At 31.5% G+C, this 20,100-nt stretch overlaps 1 protein-coding gene across 4 annotated transcripts in view; it reads left to right on the plus strand.

Moving 5' to 3' along the window:
• Zdhhc21 (zinc finger DHHC-type palmitoyltransferase 21) overlaps positions 1–20,100 on the plus strand; it is a 64,077-nt gene that overhangs the window by 36,081 nt on the left and 7,896 nt on the right. For all 4 annotated transcript variants that reach the window (XM_048783948.1, XM_015502587.2, XM_048783949.1 and 1 more), the window contains 2 exons: positions 7,406–7,522; positions 19,528–19,571. In XM_048783948.1, coding sequence (XP_048639905.1) covers positions 7,406–7,522; positions 19,528–19,571 — 161 coding nt within the window. The remainder of the gene's footprint in view (positions 1–7,405; positions 7,523–19,527; positions 19,572–20,100) is intronic.

Raw genomic sequence — 20,100 nt, forward strand, 5'->3', positions numbered from 1 at the left:
AAAAAAATGTGGCATTTATACACAATGGAGTATTACTCTGCATTAAAAAATGACAAAATCATAGAATTTACAGGGAAATGGATGGCATTAGAGCAGATTATGCTAAGTGAAGCTAGCCAATCCCTAAAAAACAAATGCCAAATGTCTTCTTTGATATAAGGAGAGTAACTAAGAACAGAGTAGGGTCGAAGAGCACTTTTTTTTTAATCGTATATATTGTAAATATTTTCTTCCATTCTGTGGTTTACCTTTCCAATCTGTTAATGGTAGTTTTTGATAGAAGTTTTTAATTTAAATGTATTCTAAATCACCAGTCTTTTCCTTTTTGGGTAGCACTTTTTTGAGTTCAATTTAAGAAGTCTTATTCTAGCCTAAAATCACTGATATAATTCTTCCATATTGTCATCTAGGTACTATATTTTTCTGTCTTTCCCATTTGTAGTTAGAATTGGTTTTTTAAATTCTAACTAGAGATAGGATTAAGGATTTCATTGTTTCACAGAGGAATAGTCAGTTGATCTTGTCAGCATTTATTGAAATGATAATTCTTTCTCCTCTATGTACAGTGTCCACTTTGTCATGAATCAAGATCCATATGTTTGTATATATGTTTCTATCTCTTCTCTAGTCTATTGGTCTGTTTACTTCTTCTTGTAATTATACCATATTATCATAATTATAGCTTTATTGCTCTTTTATAATAAATCATATTAGACAGTAAAGCAATATTTTTCAGTGTTTGAGGTTTTATGGACATTTTTTCTCCAACCCTCCAATGAAGTTGAATACTAAGGAATAAGATTGTGTTGATAGAATTTGAGTAGGGCCCCAAATTACTTAAATAGCTAAGATGTTTCCTCTTGGGAGTGATACTGGCCCTGTTGAAAATAAACTCAGTGGAACAGACCCTCCTACCTGTTCTCCTTTGTGTTTGCTCAACCTCCCCATAAAATTTAGAAACAGCATATCAGTTCCTACAAACCAAAACAGAAAGCTCCTACCAGTAGAGTATGTTCTCTACTGTAGTGGGGATCTTTTCTTAGGATTATATTAATTCTGTTGATCAGTTTAGATAGTTGACATTTTTTATGTGATCTAATTTCCTGATCTACAGACATAATATAACTTCAGAAAGAAATTGGAAACAGGTAGTCCTATAGTCATAAGGAGTAGCTAAAATTTTTCCTGCAGTAAATACTCAAAGGTTGATCAGTAAGTTCTAGCTCTGTCAAATATGAAAGAAAATGATAATTTCAGTCACAAATTCTTTCAGAGGATAACAAAAGAGTAAAATCTTCCCAACTTATTTTATGTGGATAGCTTCTCATGGGTATATAACCAATAAAGGAAAATGTGAGAAAGAAAATTATAGACTAGTCTGATTGTGAACATAGATGAACAACAACTCCTAAACAAAATACTAGTAGACTGAATAGAATTATATAATAACCAGCCTAACCAAGTTGAGATTATCCTAGGAATGAAAGGTTTTTTTTTTTTTTTTTAACGTTTGAATACCAGTCAGTATATTTTATCACTTTAACAAATTAGATTTTAAAAATGCTGATCTCTCAATTTATGAAGATACAATTCAGCATTTGTTCATGTATAAATCTTTCCAAAGTAGAATTAGATGAGAACTTCCTTAAGCAAATGAAAGATAAAATGTTTCTGAAAACATGTGAACAAAAATACTCCTCTGCCAACTACAGCATGCCAAAATGAATTATTGACTTCTTTTCTTCTGAATTGGGAGACAAGACATTGAGACCCACTGCCACTATTTTTGTTGAATATAGTTCTAAAAGTTGTAGCTAGTGCCATAGGGCAAGAGAAAGAAAGAGACAGTATAACTGCTGAAATAAATAAACTGAAATAAATAAATAAAATTACTTGCAGATGATATATTGTGGAAACAATTTGGGTTTTAAAGAAAGTTTACCTAGTGATTTCAAAACAGTATTTTTAAAAACTAATTCTATTTTTATTCAGGAAAAATTTTTATGTTCACAAACCTTTAGTTAATGAAATCAATAGCAGATGTCATTAAGAGTTGAATAAGAAAAAAAAAGTTCTTTAATTAAATCTGACAAATAGAATAAAAAACCAACAAAGTTCTTGAATTAAATCCAACAAAAAAAAGTACAAAATATCCAGGGGGAAACTTGGGGAACTTAATGAAAAGAAAATGTTATTTGTGAATATACATTTGTGTGTTGTAACTTGAAAATCCAACTTTAAGATTTTAATAGAAATTTTTATAGAAATCCAAATTATCTAGAATAAGCAATTACAGAAAATCAAGATGGTATCACTTAGCCTACCAGGTGTCAAGATGTATTACGAAGTCATAGTAACTAAGATACTTGTCATTGGCACAGGGACAAACAAATAAACCAACGGAAGGAACGAAACAGGCCAAATCAGATCCCATATATGTATGGATACTTGATCTCTAATTATTGAAGAAAGGACAGCTTTTCAAATAAATTATTCTGGAATAATTGAATATCCATACAATAAAAGTAAATTCAGATCCCTGTCTTTCATGGTGTACCAACAGCTAAGTGGATTAGTAACCTCAATGTGAAAGGTAAAACTTATAAAACTTTTAAAAAGACTTTTGAGAAGATAATAGAGGAGAATATTATTATTAGTTCAGGGTCAATAAAAACTTCTTAAACAGGATATAAAAATAGATACAGGGGCCGGGCACACCTATAATCCCAGAGGCTTGGGAGGCTGAGGCAGGAGGTTTGTGAGTTCAAAGCCAGCCTCAGCAAAAGCGAGGTGCTAAGCAACTCTAAATAAAATACAAAATAGGACTGGGGATATGGTTCAATGGTCAAGTGCCCCTGATTTCAACCCTGATACACTCTCTCCCAAAAAATTGATACAAGAAAAGATAAATTGGACTACATTAAAATTAAGCATTTGGATTTGTCAAAAAATACCATAAAGAAAATAAACAGGTAGTCTCTTAATGAGAGAAGGTATTTGCAGTGTGCAAACATAGTATCAAAAATGCATGAAGAGGGCTGGGAGTATAGCTCAGTTGATAGAGTGCTTCCCTTGCAAGTACAAGACCATGGGTTCAATCCCCAGCACCACTAAATAAATAAATAAATAAATAAATATTTTTAGTTTATAGGTCTTTTTAATATTTATGATTTCACTTGATTGTTAGGAAAACTTGGAAAGACTTACTTGGCCGATACCTTTTTTTTCTAACATTTCTTTCTTTTTTATTTATATGTAACAACAGAATGCATTACAACTCTTATTACATATATAGAGTTCAATTTTTTATATCTCTATGTATATATGTATATTTTTTATATCTCTATGTATATCTCTATGTATATCTACATAGTATACTCACACCAATTTGTGTCCTCATACATGTACTTTGGATAATAATGATCATCACATTCAACCATCATTAATTACCCCATGCCCCCTCCTTCCCCCTCCCACCCCTCTGCCCTATCTAGAGTTCGTATATTCCTCCCATGCTCCCCCTCCCTGTCCCACTATGAATCAACTTCCTTTATCAAAGAAAACATTCGATATTTGTTTTGGGGGGGATTAGCTAACTTCACTTAGCATTATGTTCTCTGACTCTATCCATTTACCTGCAAATGCCATAATTTTATTTTCTTTTAATGCTGAGTAATATTCCATTGGGTATATATGCAACTTTTTTTTTTTCCATTCATCTATTGAAGGGCATCTAGGTTGGTTCCACAATTTAGCTATTGTGAGTTGTGCTGCTATGAACATTGATGTGGCTGTGTCCCTGTAGTATGCTGTTTTTAAGTCCTTTGGGTATAGACCGAGGAGAGGGATAGCTGGGTCAAATGGTGGTTCCATTCCCAGATATCTAAGAAATCTCCATACTGCTTTCCATATTGGCTGCACCAGTTTGCAGTCCTACCAGCAGTGTTTGTGTGTACCTTTTTCCCCACATCCTCGCCAACACTTATTGTTGTTTGTATGCATAATAGCTGCCATTCTGAGTGGAGTGGGATGAAATCTTAGAGGGGTTTTGATTTGCATTTCTCTATTTGCTAGTGATGATGAACATTTTTTCATGTGTTTGTTGATTCATTGTACATCATCTTCTGAGAAGTGTCTCTTCAGGTCCTTGGCCCATTTATTGATTGGGTTATTTGTTTTTTTGGTGTCTAGTTTTTTTGAGTTCTTCATATACCCTAGTGATTAGCGCTATATCTGATGTGTGAGGGGTAAAGATTTGCTCCCCAGATGTAGGCTCTCTGTTCATCTCACAGATTGTTTCTTTTGCTGAGAAGAAACTTTTTGGTTTGGGTCCATCCCATTTATTGATTCTTGATTTTAATTCTTGTGCCACAGGAGTCTTATTAAGGAAGTTAGGGCCTAATCCCACATGATGGAGATTAGGGCCTACTTTTTCTTCTATAAATAAATAAATAAATAAGATTTATTTGTTTTTTTAAATGCAGAAGAATGAATCAGTATCCTTTACCTTTTGGTAGGGGTAAGAGGAAGATTGTGATGAGAAGAAATGTGCTGGAGGCTATGTGTGGTTTCAGGTATCCTCATTCTTAAGAGGATAGTGTGTCGGCATGTCTTAACGAAAAATAAGGAGAAATCAAAACAATAAGGGATAGTTACTGATTATATTATTTTGCTAGGGCTACCATAACAAAATACCATAGATTCGATAGCTTAAACAGAAATTTATATTCTTCAAGCTCTGATGGCTGAAAGTCTAAGAATATGATGTCAGCAGTTTGGGCCTTTCTCTTTGGCTTGCACATGGCCACCTTCTCGCTTTGTTCTTACATGGTCTTTCTTCTATGTGGGAGTGTCCCTAGTGTCTCTTTGTGTGACCAGATTTCTCCTTCTTATAAGAATAGCAGTTGAATTGGTTTAGCATCTACCCTAAAAGTCTCAATTTGATTTAGTTACTGCATTAAAGAATTATCTTCAAATGTAGTCACATTCTGAGGCACTGGAGTTTAGGACTTAAACACATGAGTTTTGGGTGGATACAGTTCAGCCCATTTTGTAAAGATCTTGAATAGTGAATAAGTTTTTGGGATTTTGATAAAGTTTCTTAAGCCAATGTTTTAGATTCAGAGAGTGCTATATCTAAAAAAATCTAAGATAGAACTAAAGATATACTGTAGAGAACAGTGTTAAATGACTTAAAATATGGATTTAGTGTTGGTGTTAGTTATGCATGTGTGTACCTGGAATACAATTGGTTTTTGAAAGTGTGAAGGTAATAAACAGTCATTTCTAGATCAAAACATTTTCCTGTTTTATATAAATACTGTAAATGTTTAACCAAATGAATAAATCTAATATTATAACTAGATCTTTTCGTCTTATCACCATCTCTGGCATTTATAAATTGTACTTGGCAAAAAATTTTTTAAAAATCTTTTCACTGGGAAAAGAGAGGATGGATTTTATTTGTATATTATTATATTATATTACCAAAAAATGGTAATTTTAGTACAGTAAACTCTACTATAATGCAGTATATATATTTTTAAAAATTACTGTACTATGTAAACCCATGCAGCAAGACCACAAAGCTATGAGAAAATGGAGACACAATACTCAAAAACTTCATCAGTGATACAAGGATAAGAATCTAGTAAAAATATTCCCGTGGCTTGGGAGGCTGAAACAGGAGGATTGCGAGTTCAAAACCAGCCTCAGCAACTTAGCAAGGCACTTAGAAACTCAATGAGACCCTGTCTGTAAATAAAATACAAAATAGGGCTGTGCCTGGGGCTCAGTAGTTGAGTGCCCCTGAGTTCAATCCCCAGTACCAAAAAAAAAAAAAAAAGAATCTAGTAAAAATAGTAGTACAATTTTATTCATATTAAATGGTTAAGAAATACATAGACACTACAATAATCATGGTACCAGATTTTTACTTGAATCTAGTGGTTTATTGATGTGATACACAGAGAAGTATCACTTCTTCGTCTTAAGCATTATTTTCAGTGGCCTCCCTACTTTTGGTATTGCTTCCAGAATACCTTTACTTAGTAACCATGATCAGTATAAAAGAAAGCATGTGGGTGCATGTGGGGTTTTTTGGCCGGGGGTAGAGGGGTAGTTTTTCCAGTCTACTTGTTGCTTTTATTCACTGTGGCTTTGTTACTCCAAAGCTTAGCAACAACTGGTTTCCTGAAGAAATCTTAATTCTTTGATTCCCTCCTGTGGTATATTTTGTTGGTAGGAGTGATGGTGAATTAAATGTTTTTTGTTTTTGTGTCATGTACCTGCTTCACTTTCAGGATCTTCACCTTGAGCCAGAAAAATCAGTTTTCCCTTGCAGCATGTCCAGCTGTCCCTACTAGACATTGCTTTTCATTTCTATAGTACTTTCTGCATACATCCCTGTTATAGAATTTGGAGTTCTGAAATGTTGAGTTTTCTCTCTAAATAAACTGTACTTCTTGAGGGCATGGAGAACTATCTATCATTTTTACATTTCTTCTACATATCCCAGAGCATGACAGTGGTGGTTGGGTAATGGGATAGAAAAAATGAATGAAGCAGGCTTGAATTAGGATCCTTGTGATTCTATTACACATGTTCTCCCCTTATTTTGACAAAGTTAGGTAATTTCTAGGTATTTTGGTTACTTGAACTTTAATAATGTGCTAATATATTTAATAACATGCTAATATGCATATTTAATAATATGCTGATAATAATGTACACCCAAATCACTTATTCATTAGCCTGAAAAAACTTAAAATTCAGCAAGACACTTAAAGTGTTATATAGCTGTCGAATATTAAGACAGTCGTTTCAAAAACTTTGACTTAAAAAAAAAACCTAATTCAGAATCCTTATTAAACATATAAAAATGAAAAGATGGGACTCCTAAATACAGAAAGTTCTGCTATAATTCTATTTAAAAATACAAATTTATTCCAACATGATTGCTTCATTAAGCAAAAACTTGAGCATTACAAGAATTTTGTTTCTTATGCATTATTTTATCTACATGCTTTTCATTCAACATTTTTAGCAGTGAAATAAAATTTTCTTTGTAGACCAAAATTGTGTATCATCTGGGATTCATTTGTGTTTTTCCTACAAATAGATTAAAAAACAAATAGGGTAACTTGCAGCCCTGGTATCGAAGGGTTTTTGACATAATAGAGTAATGAAATCTTTTGTTTTTCAGCTTACTATTGTAAATTGAAATTAAAAAAAAAATTTCAAATATTGATATATTGATTAAGGGGCAGGAACTGAAGAGTGGGGGAGGTAGTTCTTTTAAGATAATAACGGGGCCATGTATTAAGGCTCAAATCTGGATTTTTATTGCAATAACAATCAACTCTTCAAATTGTTTTTGAGACTTTCTTTTCTTTTTTCTTTATAGGACCTCTTTGTTGTTAGACATGAATTGGCCATAATGAGACTAGCTGCCTTTATGGGTATTACTATGTTAGTTGGAATAACTGGACTCTTTTATACACAACTAATTGGAATTATCACAGTAAGTATATTTTTAATGTGAAGTGACATTGTATGAACATATTACCTAATTATGAACTTAATTCTAAAGTTACAAAAAATTTAGAAATCAAAGGAGGAATCACCTATAATCTTTAATATATTTCCTTCATATGCTTGTATATAATTTTAAGAAAGTTATAATGAGTTTCAGGAGTGTGTATATAAGATTTTGTATCCTGTTTTTGAAGATTAACAGTATTTTTGCATGACTACATACTTTGTGTTTACAGCTTTTTAAAATAGTTATATATTCTTTTTTTAATGAATATACTATATTTTAATTAACTATTTTATTGTTGACTGGCATCTAACATGCAGTCACTTTTTCTATATTAAAGATAGCACTGTTTTCATCATCTCTTTTTTCTCGCTTTTTTTTTAAAGAGAGAGAGAGAGAATATTTTTAATATTTATTTTTTAGTTTTTCGGCGGACACAACATCTTTGTATGTGGTGCTGAGGATCGAACCCCGGGCCACACGCATGCCAGGCGAGCACGCTACCGCTGGAGCCACATCCCCAGTCCTCTTTTTTTTCTCTTTAAACTATTTAGACTAAATTCTCAAAAATTGAGTTGCTAGTACATTTCATTAGTAATTTTTTTATTTTTGCGTATATTTTTAGTTTGATATACAAACTAACAATAAGTGATTGTCATTGCTTATCTAGGATGTCTGAAAGGCTGATTGACATCATCTCATTTTATGTTTGGTACAGAAAAATCTTGAAATAGTGTCATCTATTTTTATATTTTTATATGAACTTAAAAACTATTTACTTGTTTATTTGCCTTTTCATTTTTTTTTTTACACTGCCTAACTGGAACAATTATTGAACACATGAAGTATAATATTATGTACTAGTTCCCTCAGGGGTGCACTTATTTTTATGTTTCATAGTTCAATTTGAGACTATAGGCATGTAAGCCATGAAAGAGTAAGATTGAAATACACATTATAGTACCATACTTTCTTCACGCAGAGATGATCCCTTTACCATAGCAGAAAAGATTTTTTTAAAAATGAGAAAAATCCTATTAAGAATTTAAAAGATAATATACTATATTATACAAAATATAGAGCACATAAATTTTCTTGTACATTATTGATGGGAGAATAAATTGGCTTAACCTCATTGAGCAAAATGTCAGTGTCTTTTAAAATTTAAAATACACAGCCTTTTTGACTGTCCTACAGGGTTGTTTTTTATAAGCTATTTATTTGTGTGTAACCAGGTAGCTAAAGGTCTCCAGCATTATACATAACATATATGTATATATATTATATATAAAAATTGTTGTTACCAAAATATATAATATACAGTGAAAAAAATATAGTAAGAAAAATGTATCAGCACTATCATAAATCAACAAGTGTGGTATTGGCATAAGGATAGACATAGATAAATAGAATTGAGAGTCCAAAAATACAGTTGTCCCTTGCTATCTAGAGGGGATTAGTTCCATAATACCCTGTGGATACTGAAATTTGTGGTGAGTGCTCATTTTCCTTATATGCATTGGCATTAATATTTGCATACACATCCCACTGTATACTTTAAATTATCTCTAGATTACTTATAATAACACAGAAATGCTGTGTAGATAGTTGCTATACTGTATTGTTTAGGGAATCGTAACCAAAAAGAAAAGTCTGTGCATATTCATTAGAGACACAGTTTTTTTTCCCCCAAATATTTTCAATCAATGGTTGTTTAATTAAATCTATGGGTGTGGAACCCACAGATATGGAGGGCCAACTATGCAAGTACTGTCGTTATATGAATAGTGAGTTGATATTCAGCAAAGGTGCCAAGACAATTCAGTGGAGAAAAAAGTCTTTTCAATAAATGATATTATTTTCTCATTCTCTAAGCTGTCTTTTCACTTTCTTGTTTCCTTTGAAGCACAAAAGTTTTTAAAAATTTTTATTAAGTCCAATTTATTTTTTTTACTATTTATATTCTGGTAAACAATTTTTCATGCATGACATGTATGTTATGTAATTCTGGAGACCTTTTTAGGATACATGATTACACATGTTCAAATAGGTAGCCACTCCAAAGGTTGTTGCATTGAACAGGTTGGTTAGAAGGGCTATGCATTTTATATATCCATAAGCAGAAGAATGAATAGACCTCTTCTTCACAGAATAAACAATAAATTAACTAAAAATGGATCATAGTCTCAAATGATTGAACAATAACTGTTAGAAGAAAACACAGGAGTAAACTTTGGTGGCCTTGGACTAAGCAATGGTAGTATCTTAAATAGATCATAAACTACCAAAGAAAAAAATATCATATAAGTTGGACTTAATCAAATTTATAAATTTTTGTACTTCGAAGGACACTTATCAAGAAGTTCAAAGACAGTTCAGAGAATGATAGAAAATATATGCAAATCATATATCTGACCAGGAACTTGTGTTTGGAATATATAAAGAACTTTTATAATTTAATAATAAAAAGGCAACTCAACTAAAATATGGCCACAGGATTTATCCAAAGAAAATATGTAGATGGACAGTAAGCACATGAAAATATACTCAACTTCATTAGTCATCAGGGAAATGCAAATCAAAACCGTGATGATATACTACTCCAAAACTACTAGAGTGGCTAAAGGCTGATAATAAGAATTGTTGGTAAGGATATAGAGTAATCAGAACTCTCATACACTGGTAATGGTGATGTAAAAGGGTGCAGCCACTTTAGAAAATAGTCTGGCAGTTCTTTGAAAGTTAAACGTAGAATTACCATTAGACTCAGCAGTTCTACATGCCTGTATCCACACAAAAACTTGCAGATTTATGGCAGCATTATTCATAATAATCTAAACTGAAAATAATCTACATGTCCATCATTTAATAATGAATACACAAAATGTGATGTATCCATCTAATAGAATATTATTTGTCTATGAAAATATGGAAGAAATGAAGTGCTGATACATGCTACAACATGGGTGAACCTTGAAAATATTATGCTAACTGAAAGAAGATCCCATCTTTATGATTCCATTTATATAAAATATACAGAATAGGAAAATTTATATAGACAGAAAATAGATTAGTGTTTGACTAGGGCTGGCGGACAGAGGATGATAGCTATGGGGTACATGGATTTTTTTATGGGGTGATGAACATATTCTAGAGCTGAAATTACTAGGTCACATAAGATTGGTTCATCTTATAAGAAACTATCAGACCTTGTACCCAAATGGTTCTGCCATCTTGCATTACTACCAATAATATATGAGAATTCTGGTTGTTTCATATCTTCCTTATCATTTGCTGTTGCCAGTCTTTTTAATTGTAGTTATTCCGGTAGTTTTAATATTATCTTGTTTTAATTTTAATTTCCCTGATGATTAATGGTGTCAAACACTTCTTTGTGTGCTTTTTAGCATTTCATAGATCTTTGAGAAATGTCTGAATATTTCATTATTCAGTTTGAAATACTTTTTAGTATCCCTTGTGATTTCCCTAATAATGATGATGGTAAATAACGTTGTATTAGTGACATTCCCAAAGATGAGAGGAAGTTATTCCCTAAAATATTTTTTTCTGCTTTTATACTTGTTCATAATTTAGAATAATGAACTCCTAGTTCATATGTCTTATCAAAATTGACAGGTTATGCTTGCATCTTTGGAATCTGCTTTTTTGAATTTACCCAAATCATTGATATATACTTGTATTCCTGTGACAGGATTTTTGCAGTGCTTAACCATTAATGAGTGGGAAATGGACCTTGGGAATATAACAACAAAGAGTACATGTACCTAGTGAGGACTGTAAACTAGGGGTTAATAGCAGAGGATAACAATTTCCTTCCCACCTCCTAGCCCCATAGCTTCAGATAGTTAAGGTTTTAAGATCTTTTGAAGACCCCTACTCTAAAATTTTAATATTCTTTTCTGAGTTGGACATAGTAAGTTGTTTGTTATTTTTGTTCATTTTTAAAGATTGTATATATCAAGTTCTATTCTGACTATTCCATTCTGCAAACAGAATTTAATGAATAATATTCATTCTCAAATTGCACAGTTTTATTTTGTTGTTGTTGTAATATTGAACATTTCATTGTATAAAGGAGGGATGTTGAGTTCTGATGTGATATTTCTAAAACAGTGTAGAAACCACATTTGTTAAATAATGATCTATCCAAAAGCTTTATCTCTTTTGCATGCATGAAATACCTCTCGGAACATTCTGTACCAGGCAGAGCTCTATCTAAAGAAATTGCATATCTGTGAAACATTCATAGAAAAATAAGTATTGAAAGAGATTATATTCTATTTGTTAGTCTGATCTTGAGTCACTTTAGTTACTCTTGAATGAAATACAATATAAATTATTGTCAATTTTAATTGCATTTACTTGTACCTTCATAGTGCATCTCAACCACTACTTTTTTTGAATTAGAAAAACAGTATTCATGGGTTCCCAGAATGTCCTCCTCCCACATTGATGCAAATTCTTTAAGGCTTAGTTATTTAAAGTTGTTAGTATTCAGTGTTTAATTTTTAATCTAATGAATTATTGGCATCTTACTAAAATAGTATTTAATATTTTAATTAAGATTACAATATAGATTATACTTTCTTTGTAAAGTGCTTTTTTTCTGTTTTGTTTAATGGTAAAATTAAGATTACCTACAGGAAATTTCACATCTGGATATGTTTTTTGGTCATGATATGAATCCAAGGATCTCTCATTAAAGTGTGAGAAGTGATGAATTTGTTAGGTAGCATAAGAAAGAAAAGAAATATTTAATAATTTCACGGAAGTTTTCCTCCATCCCCTATCCCTGTACCTCAAAGATCCAAGAGGCATTTTGGAATAACACTGGTGGGGATGTAAGTTCATTATATAAAATTGCATAGCTTGATTACAGGCCTGTTAGATAAACAGCCAAAACAAATGCTCTCTCTTTAGGTTTAGCTTGAGATTTCAGGGAAACAGTATGTCAGTTTTCAGTAATTTTCTCCATCATTCATTTTAACTTGGAATAAGTATAAATCATTTATCTCAAGTATAAAAAGAGAAGTCTCATCATCCTATTGGTGGAAGATAACAGGATAATCATAGCAATGCTAATCTGATGTTTTAAACCTAGAAAGAGTAGATTATCTGTGACCCAGAAAAAATAATTAGAAATTACTTAAAAATAGTAGATTTCTAATCTTATTTCCAAGGTTAAAAGATCTCAACATAACCAGATGTTTCTGTTAAATAGACTAATCTGAAGCCTGATTTTAAAGGATTACTTTGATTACTTTTTGATTTAATTTTAAACACAATTTAAATATATGTATTTGTGTATTTTTACCAAAATTAATATTGGAGTTAAGATGTTTTTAAAAATAATCTGTTTTGAGACATTCTTTTTTATTTAGGGGAACAAATTATTCCAACTATTTCTTAATTACACTATTTAACTCCCTTTTTTGCTGTTTCTGAATAGCAGTAGATCACACAGCCAAAAATAATGTCCATTCTGATGAGAATGAGTACTAATAGTGATGGGTGGTTGTGTTAGTCATGTTTTCAGTGACTGGGCTTGGAGAGAGTTAATGGAGAAGTGCTGTAACAGCTGGTCCAGCGCATTCTGGTGAGGTTCTGACAGTGAGCTATTGTCTACCATGACACTCCTCTGACAGTTTATCTAAATTTTGTGTACAAGCATTTTTGTTTCCTGGGCACTGTGGAGTTTACATAATAGAATAAGCTTTTGATGATGTCTCTGGAGCTTAGTGCTTTTCTCAGTTGTGGTGAGGTTGGGGGTAGGGTGAGAAAGATGTATTTAGTTGCAGTTTTATAAAAGGCTTTAATTTCACAAAGTAAAAATCAGTGATTTTTTTGTACTTTTGTCTCATAGCTACTATTGTTGCATTCTATTTGAATTACTAAAGATAGCTTAAAAGAAAGCTTTTCACATTAAGAAGGAAAATATTTTCTCCTATGTATCTGCTTATGTTTAACTTGCAGAGTTAATATTTGCCTAAATAATTGTAGAAAGAATCACAAATGCAAAGGTGACTTAATTTTAACTTGGTTATATTGTGCAGTAAAAAGTATCTTATGTTTAAAATGTTAAATCAGTTTAAAGAAGATTATCTATTAAATAGCATTTCATTAATCAATTAGTGGATTTACTTGCTTTTTAATATGTACCCAGAGATATAGGCTTGAGATTATTAATTCTTGTAATTAAATTTTGCCAAGTATTCCAATGAATTAGTGTGGTGAATTAGCAGCATTTAGTACAATCTCTATCCAAATTATGTTTGATCTACTCAACTCCAACTCAGCATTGCAGATATGCAAATCATTTGCTAATTATGCTGAACCTAGCCCACTTATAGTTCTACAAAGGGAGCTCTGTGTAGCATTTTTGCTTTCTTTTCTGAATTATCTTTTTGTTTAATAAAAGAAAATAAATATATTTCCAATACAGTATTTCCAGTTGTAATATTATATGAAGTATCTTCTCAGTACCTTTATAAAAATCTAGAAAAATTATTACAATTGAAAAATTCATCACTCTTCTTAGATGCCTTTAATGTCATATTCTAATATTGACTATAATGATTTCTTTGAATTTTGGATAAAGAATTTTATAGAAACTAGGTTCTCCCTTGCTATGGTATTAGTTTAAATATCAAGTTATGTTTCATAGAATATCAAGACAGTCTTCTTAAAAAAGAATCATCATCAAAATTATTGCTATCTCTAAAGTTATGATTTAAGCTCCTTAGCTTAAATATGTTCCTATATAAAAGTATATTTATAGTGCATTCTCATTGCTCAGTGTAATCAACTACTTGGAACTATTTCTAATAAAATTAAAGCAATTAAAAACAAGTCTTTTTCTATAATTTTTAATAGAATAGTAGTTTTAATTTTCTTAAAGGATTACTAATTGCTGAGTGATTAAATAGTTGCATTTTTTTGATAAGGAAACTAAACATTTACAAATTTTGTTTTTAATTGGAATTTTCCCCAAATATTCATTTTATGATCTAAATCTACTGAATATTTAGCCTGATTTTAAAACATCATGTAATTGGAAAAAGTAGTGTATCTTATAGTTTACTTGTGATCTTTTGCCACAGTGATTCATATGCTTCTTTCTGTCATATTCTATTGCTATATTAGTTCTTTCCCAAACCCCAGCAAAAGGGACATATTAAATATCCATCTTCTGGGGGTTGGGGCTGGGGCTCAGCAGTAGTGCACTTGTCTGGCATGTGTGAGGCACCAGGTTCGATTCTCAGCACTGCATATAAATAAATAACATATCAACAACTAAAAAAAAATTTTTTTAAATACCCATTTTCTGTTAATAACCAAAAACCTTATCAAAAGAATAATTTTGGTGTTAAAAATGTAAGAGTAGTTGAATTATTTGAGTATTGATTATGAGCATAATTTTCCAGCTGTTTCAGATATTCTAGTTAGTGTAAGATTTATTTATACAACAGATTATTGTATATAATAATCATCTCCTCTGGCTTCCTGTGTAATTTTTTTCTTGTAAACTTGACTGCTTGTAAGTTCCTTCATGCTGAGGATGTGTCATAAATACATACTTAGTAAATGTTTGATAGATGTACGGTGAATAAATGAATTATGGTTTTTATACTTGGGACTTGTTTTTTTCAAATGGATTATAAACTCCTTGTGGTCACAGGATTTTATATAAATAGTTCCCCACATATAAAATCCCCACATATAAAAATTAGGTCTCTGTCATTTTATCTTTCATTGTACGAACTTTTTTGTTTAGTTTAGACATAATTTTGAAGAGTTATATTCTGATGTAATCGAGACACTGTCCTCAGGCACGCTCAAAGTGTTTAGTAGGCATTAGCAATAAAAACTAGGACTTTTGTTTATTGAGGAGTTACTAGGTGCTTTTCACATATTAGCCAATTTAATCACCATAAAAACCTAGCAGGTAAGAATAATTATTTGGAAATTGAGGGAGAGTTTTTAAGGAATTTTCTTAAGGCTATAGAGCCAGAACATGGCTTGAGAAAGAGGAGTATGGCAATTATTTTGGAAAGAGATTTTCAGTGGCTGAAGATGTAAAATCTGTTGCCTTCTCACTTTGGTTTTGTGATTGTTTAAACAATTATGTGAACTTTATATCCCAAATAAAAGACATAGCAAATCTTCTGTTGGAGCTGAATGCTTAAAGAACCATTTGTTTCAAATGAGGAAATAGTTCTGGCTTTCAAGGAGGAGAGTGATTTAAGATTAACAGAACATTTTCTATCTTTAATTAAAAATATGGAATGCTATTTTGGGTCATGTGAAATGAATTTAGTGCTGCAAATTATATTGTTACCCATTCTAGATGCTTTGTAAAAATTTAAACTCGAAATGAGATGCTATTTGTACACTGACCAGAGGTGCTAAGAAGTCAAGTGAAAAACTTTCTTACAGTTGGGAGTAATTAGTAATAGATAAAACAGGTATATTGTCTCTAGTTGTGAAAAATTTTTGCTGAATAGTGTTTTAAACTCTAGATTAATTCAATATGTAGTCATTGTATTAGATAACTATGAGCAGCAGAGTTAGACACATCGATAAGACCATTATAACAAGAATAGAGTGTAGATGATCATTGACTGAGGTTAGATGGAACTGTCTTTGAGGATTTTCTGCTGATGCATGTTTTTACTTTCACAGGCCTTCCAGTTTGTCAGGCCTAGAAACTCCATTTTGAAACTGTTTCCAAAGTTAATCGGGCCCAGAGGCTGTGACTCTAATAAAAGAGATAGTTTATTTCTTTATGTACCATTGTTAGGGGTGCTAAAGGACTCCAGTATATTCCTTCTTCTATGCAACAACATATGTGGCAAAGTGTTTCTTGGTGAGAATGAACTCAAAGCAGGATGAGTTGGTTGGATGGACAACATCAATTTATCTTTACCAGTATCAGGTTTATTAACAAGGAAACCTCTGATGATAAATTCTTGCTCTTCAACTTTCCCCACCCTATCCTTCATTTTTCTAATATCCAACCAATAGATTCATCTCTCTCCTTCTGCTAGAACCCCGCCCCCCCATTTCAGGTATAGTCTTATTAGTTGGGATTCAATTTTCTTTTATAGTCCACCTTAGTTTTTGGACTAAACCTGAAAGATCATTTCTTAGGCTAAGATTAGTCATCATGAAAAGATAAAGTATTGATTAATAAAATGAGTAAGACCTATATTTTTGTGAAGCCAAAACTTCCAGTGCAAAGAATTCTCATGTTATGCAGACTGATGAAAGTTTGAGGTATTTTGATCATTAGGCCATATTAGACATATATACTTCTCAGGAAGGAAGAGAACCTTATTATAGTAATTTACAGTAAATACTTGTTTTTTATCATTTCTGGAAGAATGAATTGGCAGGGGCGGGAATATCTGAGTTTATAAACTGCATTTGTACTCTGAGATTTGATGTCTTATTGGTCCTTTTCTGTTGGACACTTTGTTTTGGTTGTTGTATTTAATTGAATTATTTGCATCGAAATATTTCAATTACTTTTAGTATTTAAAAAATTCCACTTTTATATGTCAACAAACCAAAAGGTAAATAAAACCTAATTTATTTTTCTAATTTAGCACTTGAGAATAACTTGTGGTTTTTGCTCTTTCTGGCAGTAGTAAGATTTCCCTCTTCTTATTTGCTGTTTCTGCATTGCTTGTGAATGTGTTAACATAACTTGTGTTGCTATAGTATATTGTGTAAATGTCAGAACAAAAACTTGATGACATGTTTGGATGCCCAAATGCAAATCATACTTTTTTCTTTTAACAGTTTTTTGAATAGCTGACTTTTAGAAAGATGAACATTGGCCATTTCTAGAGGGGAAAAAAAATAACCTATTTTGGCCAGCCTCATGAATTCTGTTCATAAAGTGGTAGTACATGTCACATGCTTTGAAAGAGTAACCTACTCCTGATGATTTAAAAAGTAGAATTCTCCTGGGGTTGTGGCTCAGAGGAAGAGCACTTGCCTAGCATGCATGAGGCATTGGGTTGGATCCTCAGCACCACATAAAAATAAAATAAAGGTATTGTGTTCACCTACAACTAAAAAATAAATGTTTATAAATTAATAAATAAACAAACAAACAAAAATAAAGAATACTGTGTCCATGTGTAATAAAAAAATTAAAAATAAATAAAAAGTAGAATTCTAGTTATTTCCTAAAATAGATTCTGGAAAGTTATCAAAAACACATAAAAATTAAAGCTTTTCCTACATGAAATCTAAAATTGATTCTTTTAATGCCACAAACGCATTCCTTAAGGTTATAGTCAAGTTGTAAATTTCTACATAGCAAAAAATTTCTTTAATATTAGCTGATGATAATCTTGGAAGTGATAGACTTTACAATTATCCTGAAATTGTCCTGAAATGTGTCCAGGTTTTAGGTGTTATCCATGCCCGTGAATTTTAGGCCATCCAAACACCTTGCCTGATAGCTTCTTGATTTCTGTTCTTTTGTTTTATATTTTTGCATGAGCTGTCTTAATTGCTTTGGACTTTAAGAAACCATCAAAATGACGTCATTCACTTCTTTTACAAATGTGAAACCTTAAGCCCAAGTTTTGTCAAAGTCCCCAATTAATATCTTGTGTATTTGTAGATTATCTTTTCATAAACAGATAAAGACCACATTGTTTTGAAGAAGTTATGCAACATAGTTCATAGTATTAACTTCTCATGCATGAACAGTTGAATAACCACAGTTAAGCATACATAAGGTTAAATACATCTGCTTTTTAGATGACTAGTAGCCAATAACAGAGCTTCATTTACAGATTTTCTAGGGATTTGTAAAGAAACGATAGATTCGCTACATATTCCATATTAGTATTTTTATCATGCTTTGAAATTCATGATATCTAAAAACAATTCTATTTATAGTTAACCTTTCTAGTTCTTTTACATAACTTCTCTAAAAAGAGGTTTTTTTAAAAAAATAAAGGTGCTATTTGTTAGCATCATTGGGAAAAAAAAAAAAGCTCTACAACCAGATAAATTTGAGTTGCATCCATAAGTATTTGTATGTATCATTCTACTTAATAATGGTGCAGTCTGCCTTCTGCCCTATATGAACTAGGAATTCAGGTAAAGCAAAGGGGGAGAGAGGAAGACTTAGTCAATGTTTTTGTATACTTGAAAGAATATATTCTGTACTGCTTTAAAGTATGTTTGAAATATAAACTTTTAACTGAAAATAGGATTGTTCATTTGTGTGTTGATTATTTTGGTATGATTTATAATAATTTGCCAATCTAATGACAGGACTTCTTTTAGCACAGTTTAAACCAGCACTTCTAGAAGCTGTCTTCTTTCTGTTTGTTATTTTTCTTTTATATTTTATTAGAGTCTTTTAGAAAACACATAATAAGAAATTGCATTACTATGAAGAATGATTTTTCTATTGAAAAAAAAAGAAATTGTTTTGAAATAGAAAAAGAAATAATATTAATGAGCTAACTTTAGTTTTCAGAGCAATATATGTTGTGATATGGCAAATTCATAAACTGCCTTGTTGAATTTTGTTATTTACAGAAATCTAGAACTAGTTGTACTTTGACTCTTACTAGTTTTTTGTTCATTAGTGTCTTTAATATTGCCATTTTAAAATGCATGTTCTCTGACAGTTGAATTGAAAATAAGTACCAGACTTAAAAGAATGATCAAGAAAGCAACTCTTAAATTTTAATGAAGTCATACTCCCACAATTTTTGTGAGGTTTGTATTTGAATAATTTGGGGGCATAATGTAATATTGATTCTGTTTTTCCAAGGGAACTGCAACAGTGTATATATATCATTTAAAATTCTCAGCGCATATATTTAAAATTTTAAATCTTCAGAATATTCTCTGAATAGGATTTAAATCATAAAATAGATAAGAATAAAAATAAATTTGTTACATCTGAGTATTTTTTTTATTTTTAATAGGATACAACATCTATTGAAAAGATGTCAAACTGTTGCGAAGAGATGTAAGTATAAAAGTGAACTGTGTAGTGCTCTTATTTAAAAATTGAAACAGCTGGCCACACTTGAAAACCATGTATATGTAATGGAAAGGTAATATAATAATGACTTTTTCTTGGAGCCTTGTCTGAGGCTGGAGCTAGCTAGACAGACATACTCCAGTCTTATAGTAAGGGGTCTTCCAGCCAGGATAGTTTTTAAACAAAATAAGTAGTGATCATTTTTGTTCCTTGTCTAACTAAAGTAAGTTAAATTATTTGTCCCGAAAGTACATCAAAAGAGATTTGCTACTGTGTTGTTGACACATATTCTATTAATCCTGAGATTCTCCTGAGCTTCAAAAGTTGCTCTAGGTTGATTGACGATGCAGATACAATATCTGCTATCCAGAGTTAAAACTCAGCTGCATGCCACAATGAAAGAAAAGCTGTATTTGTGATGCTGGGACACAATTCATCAGAGTCCAGTAATGGATCCCCAGCCAACCTGCATTGTTTTAGCTGACTGAAGTGCACCATGGGAGTGCTGTCTTTC

This window comes from Marmota marmota, unplaced genomic scaffold (assembly GCF_001458135.2).
Source record: "Marmota marmota marmota unplaced genomic scaffold, marMar, whole genome shotgun sequence".
Lineage (NCBI taxonomy): Eukaryota > Metazoa > Chordata > Mammalia > Rodentia > Sciuridae > Marmota > Marmota marmota.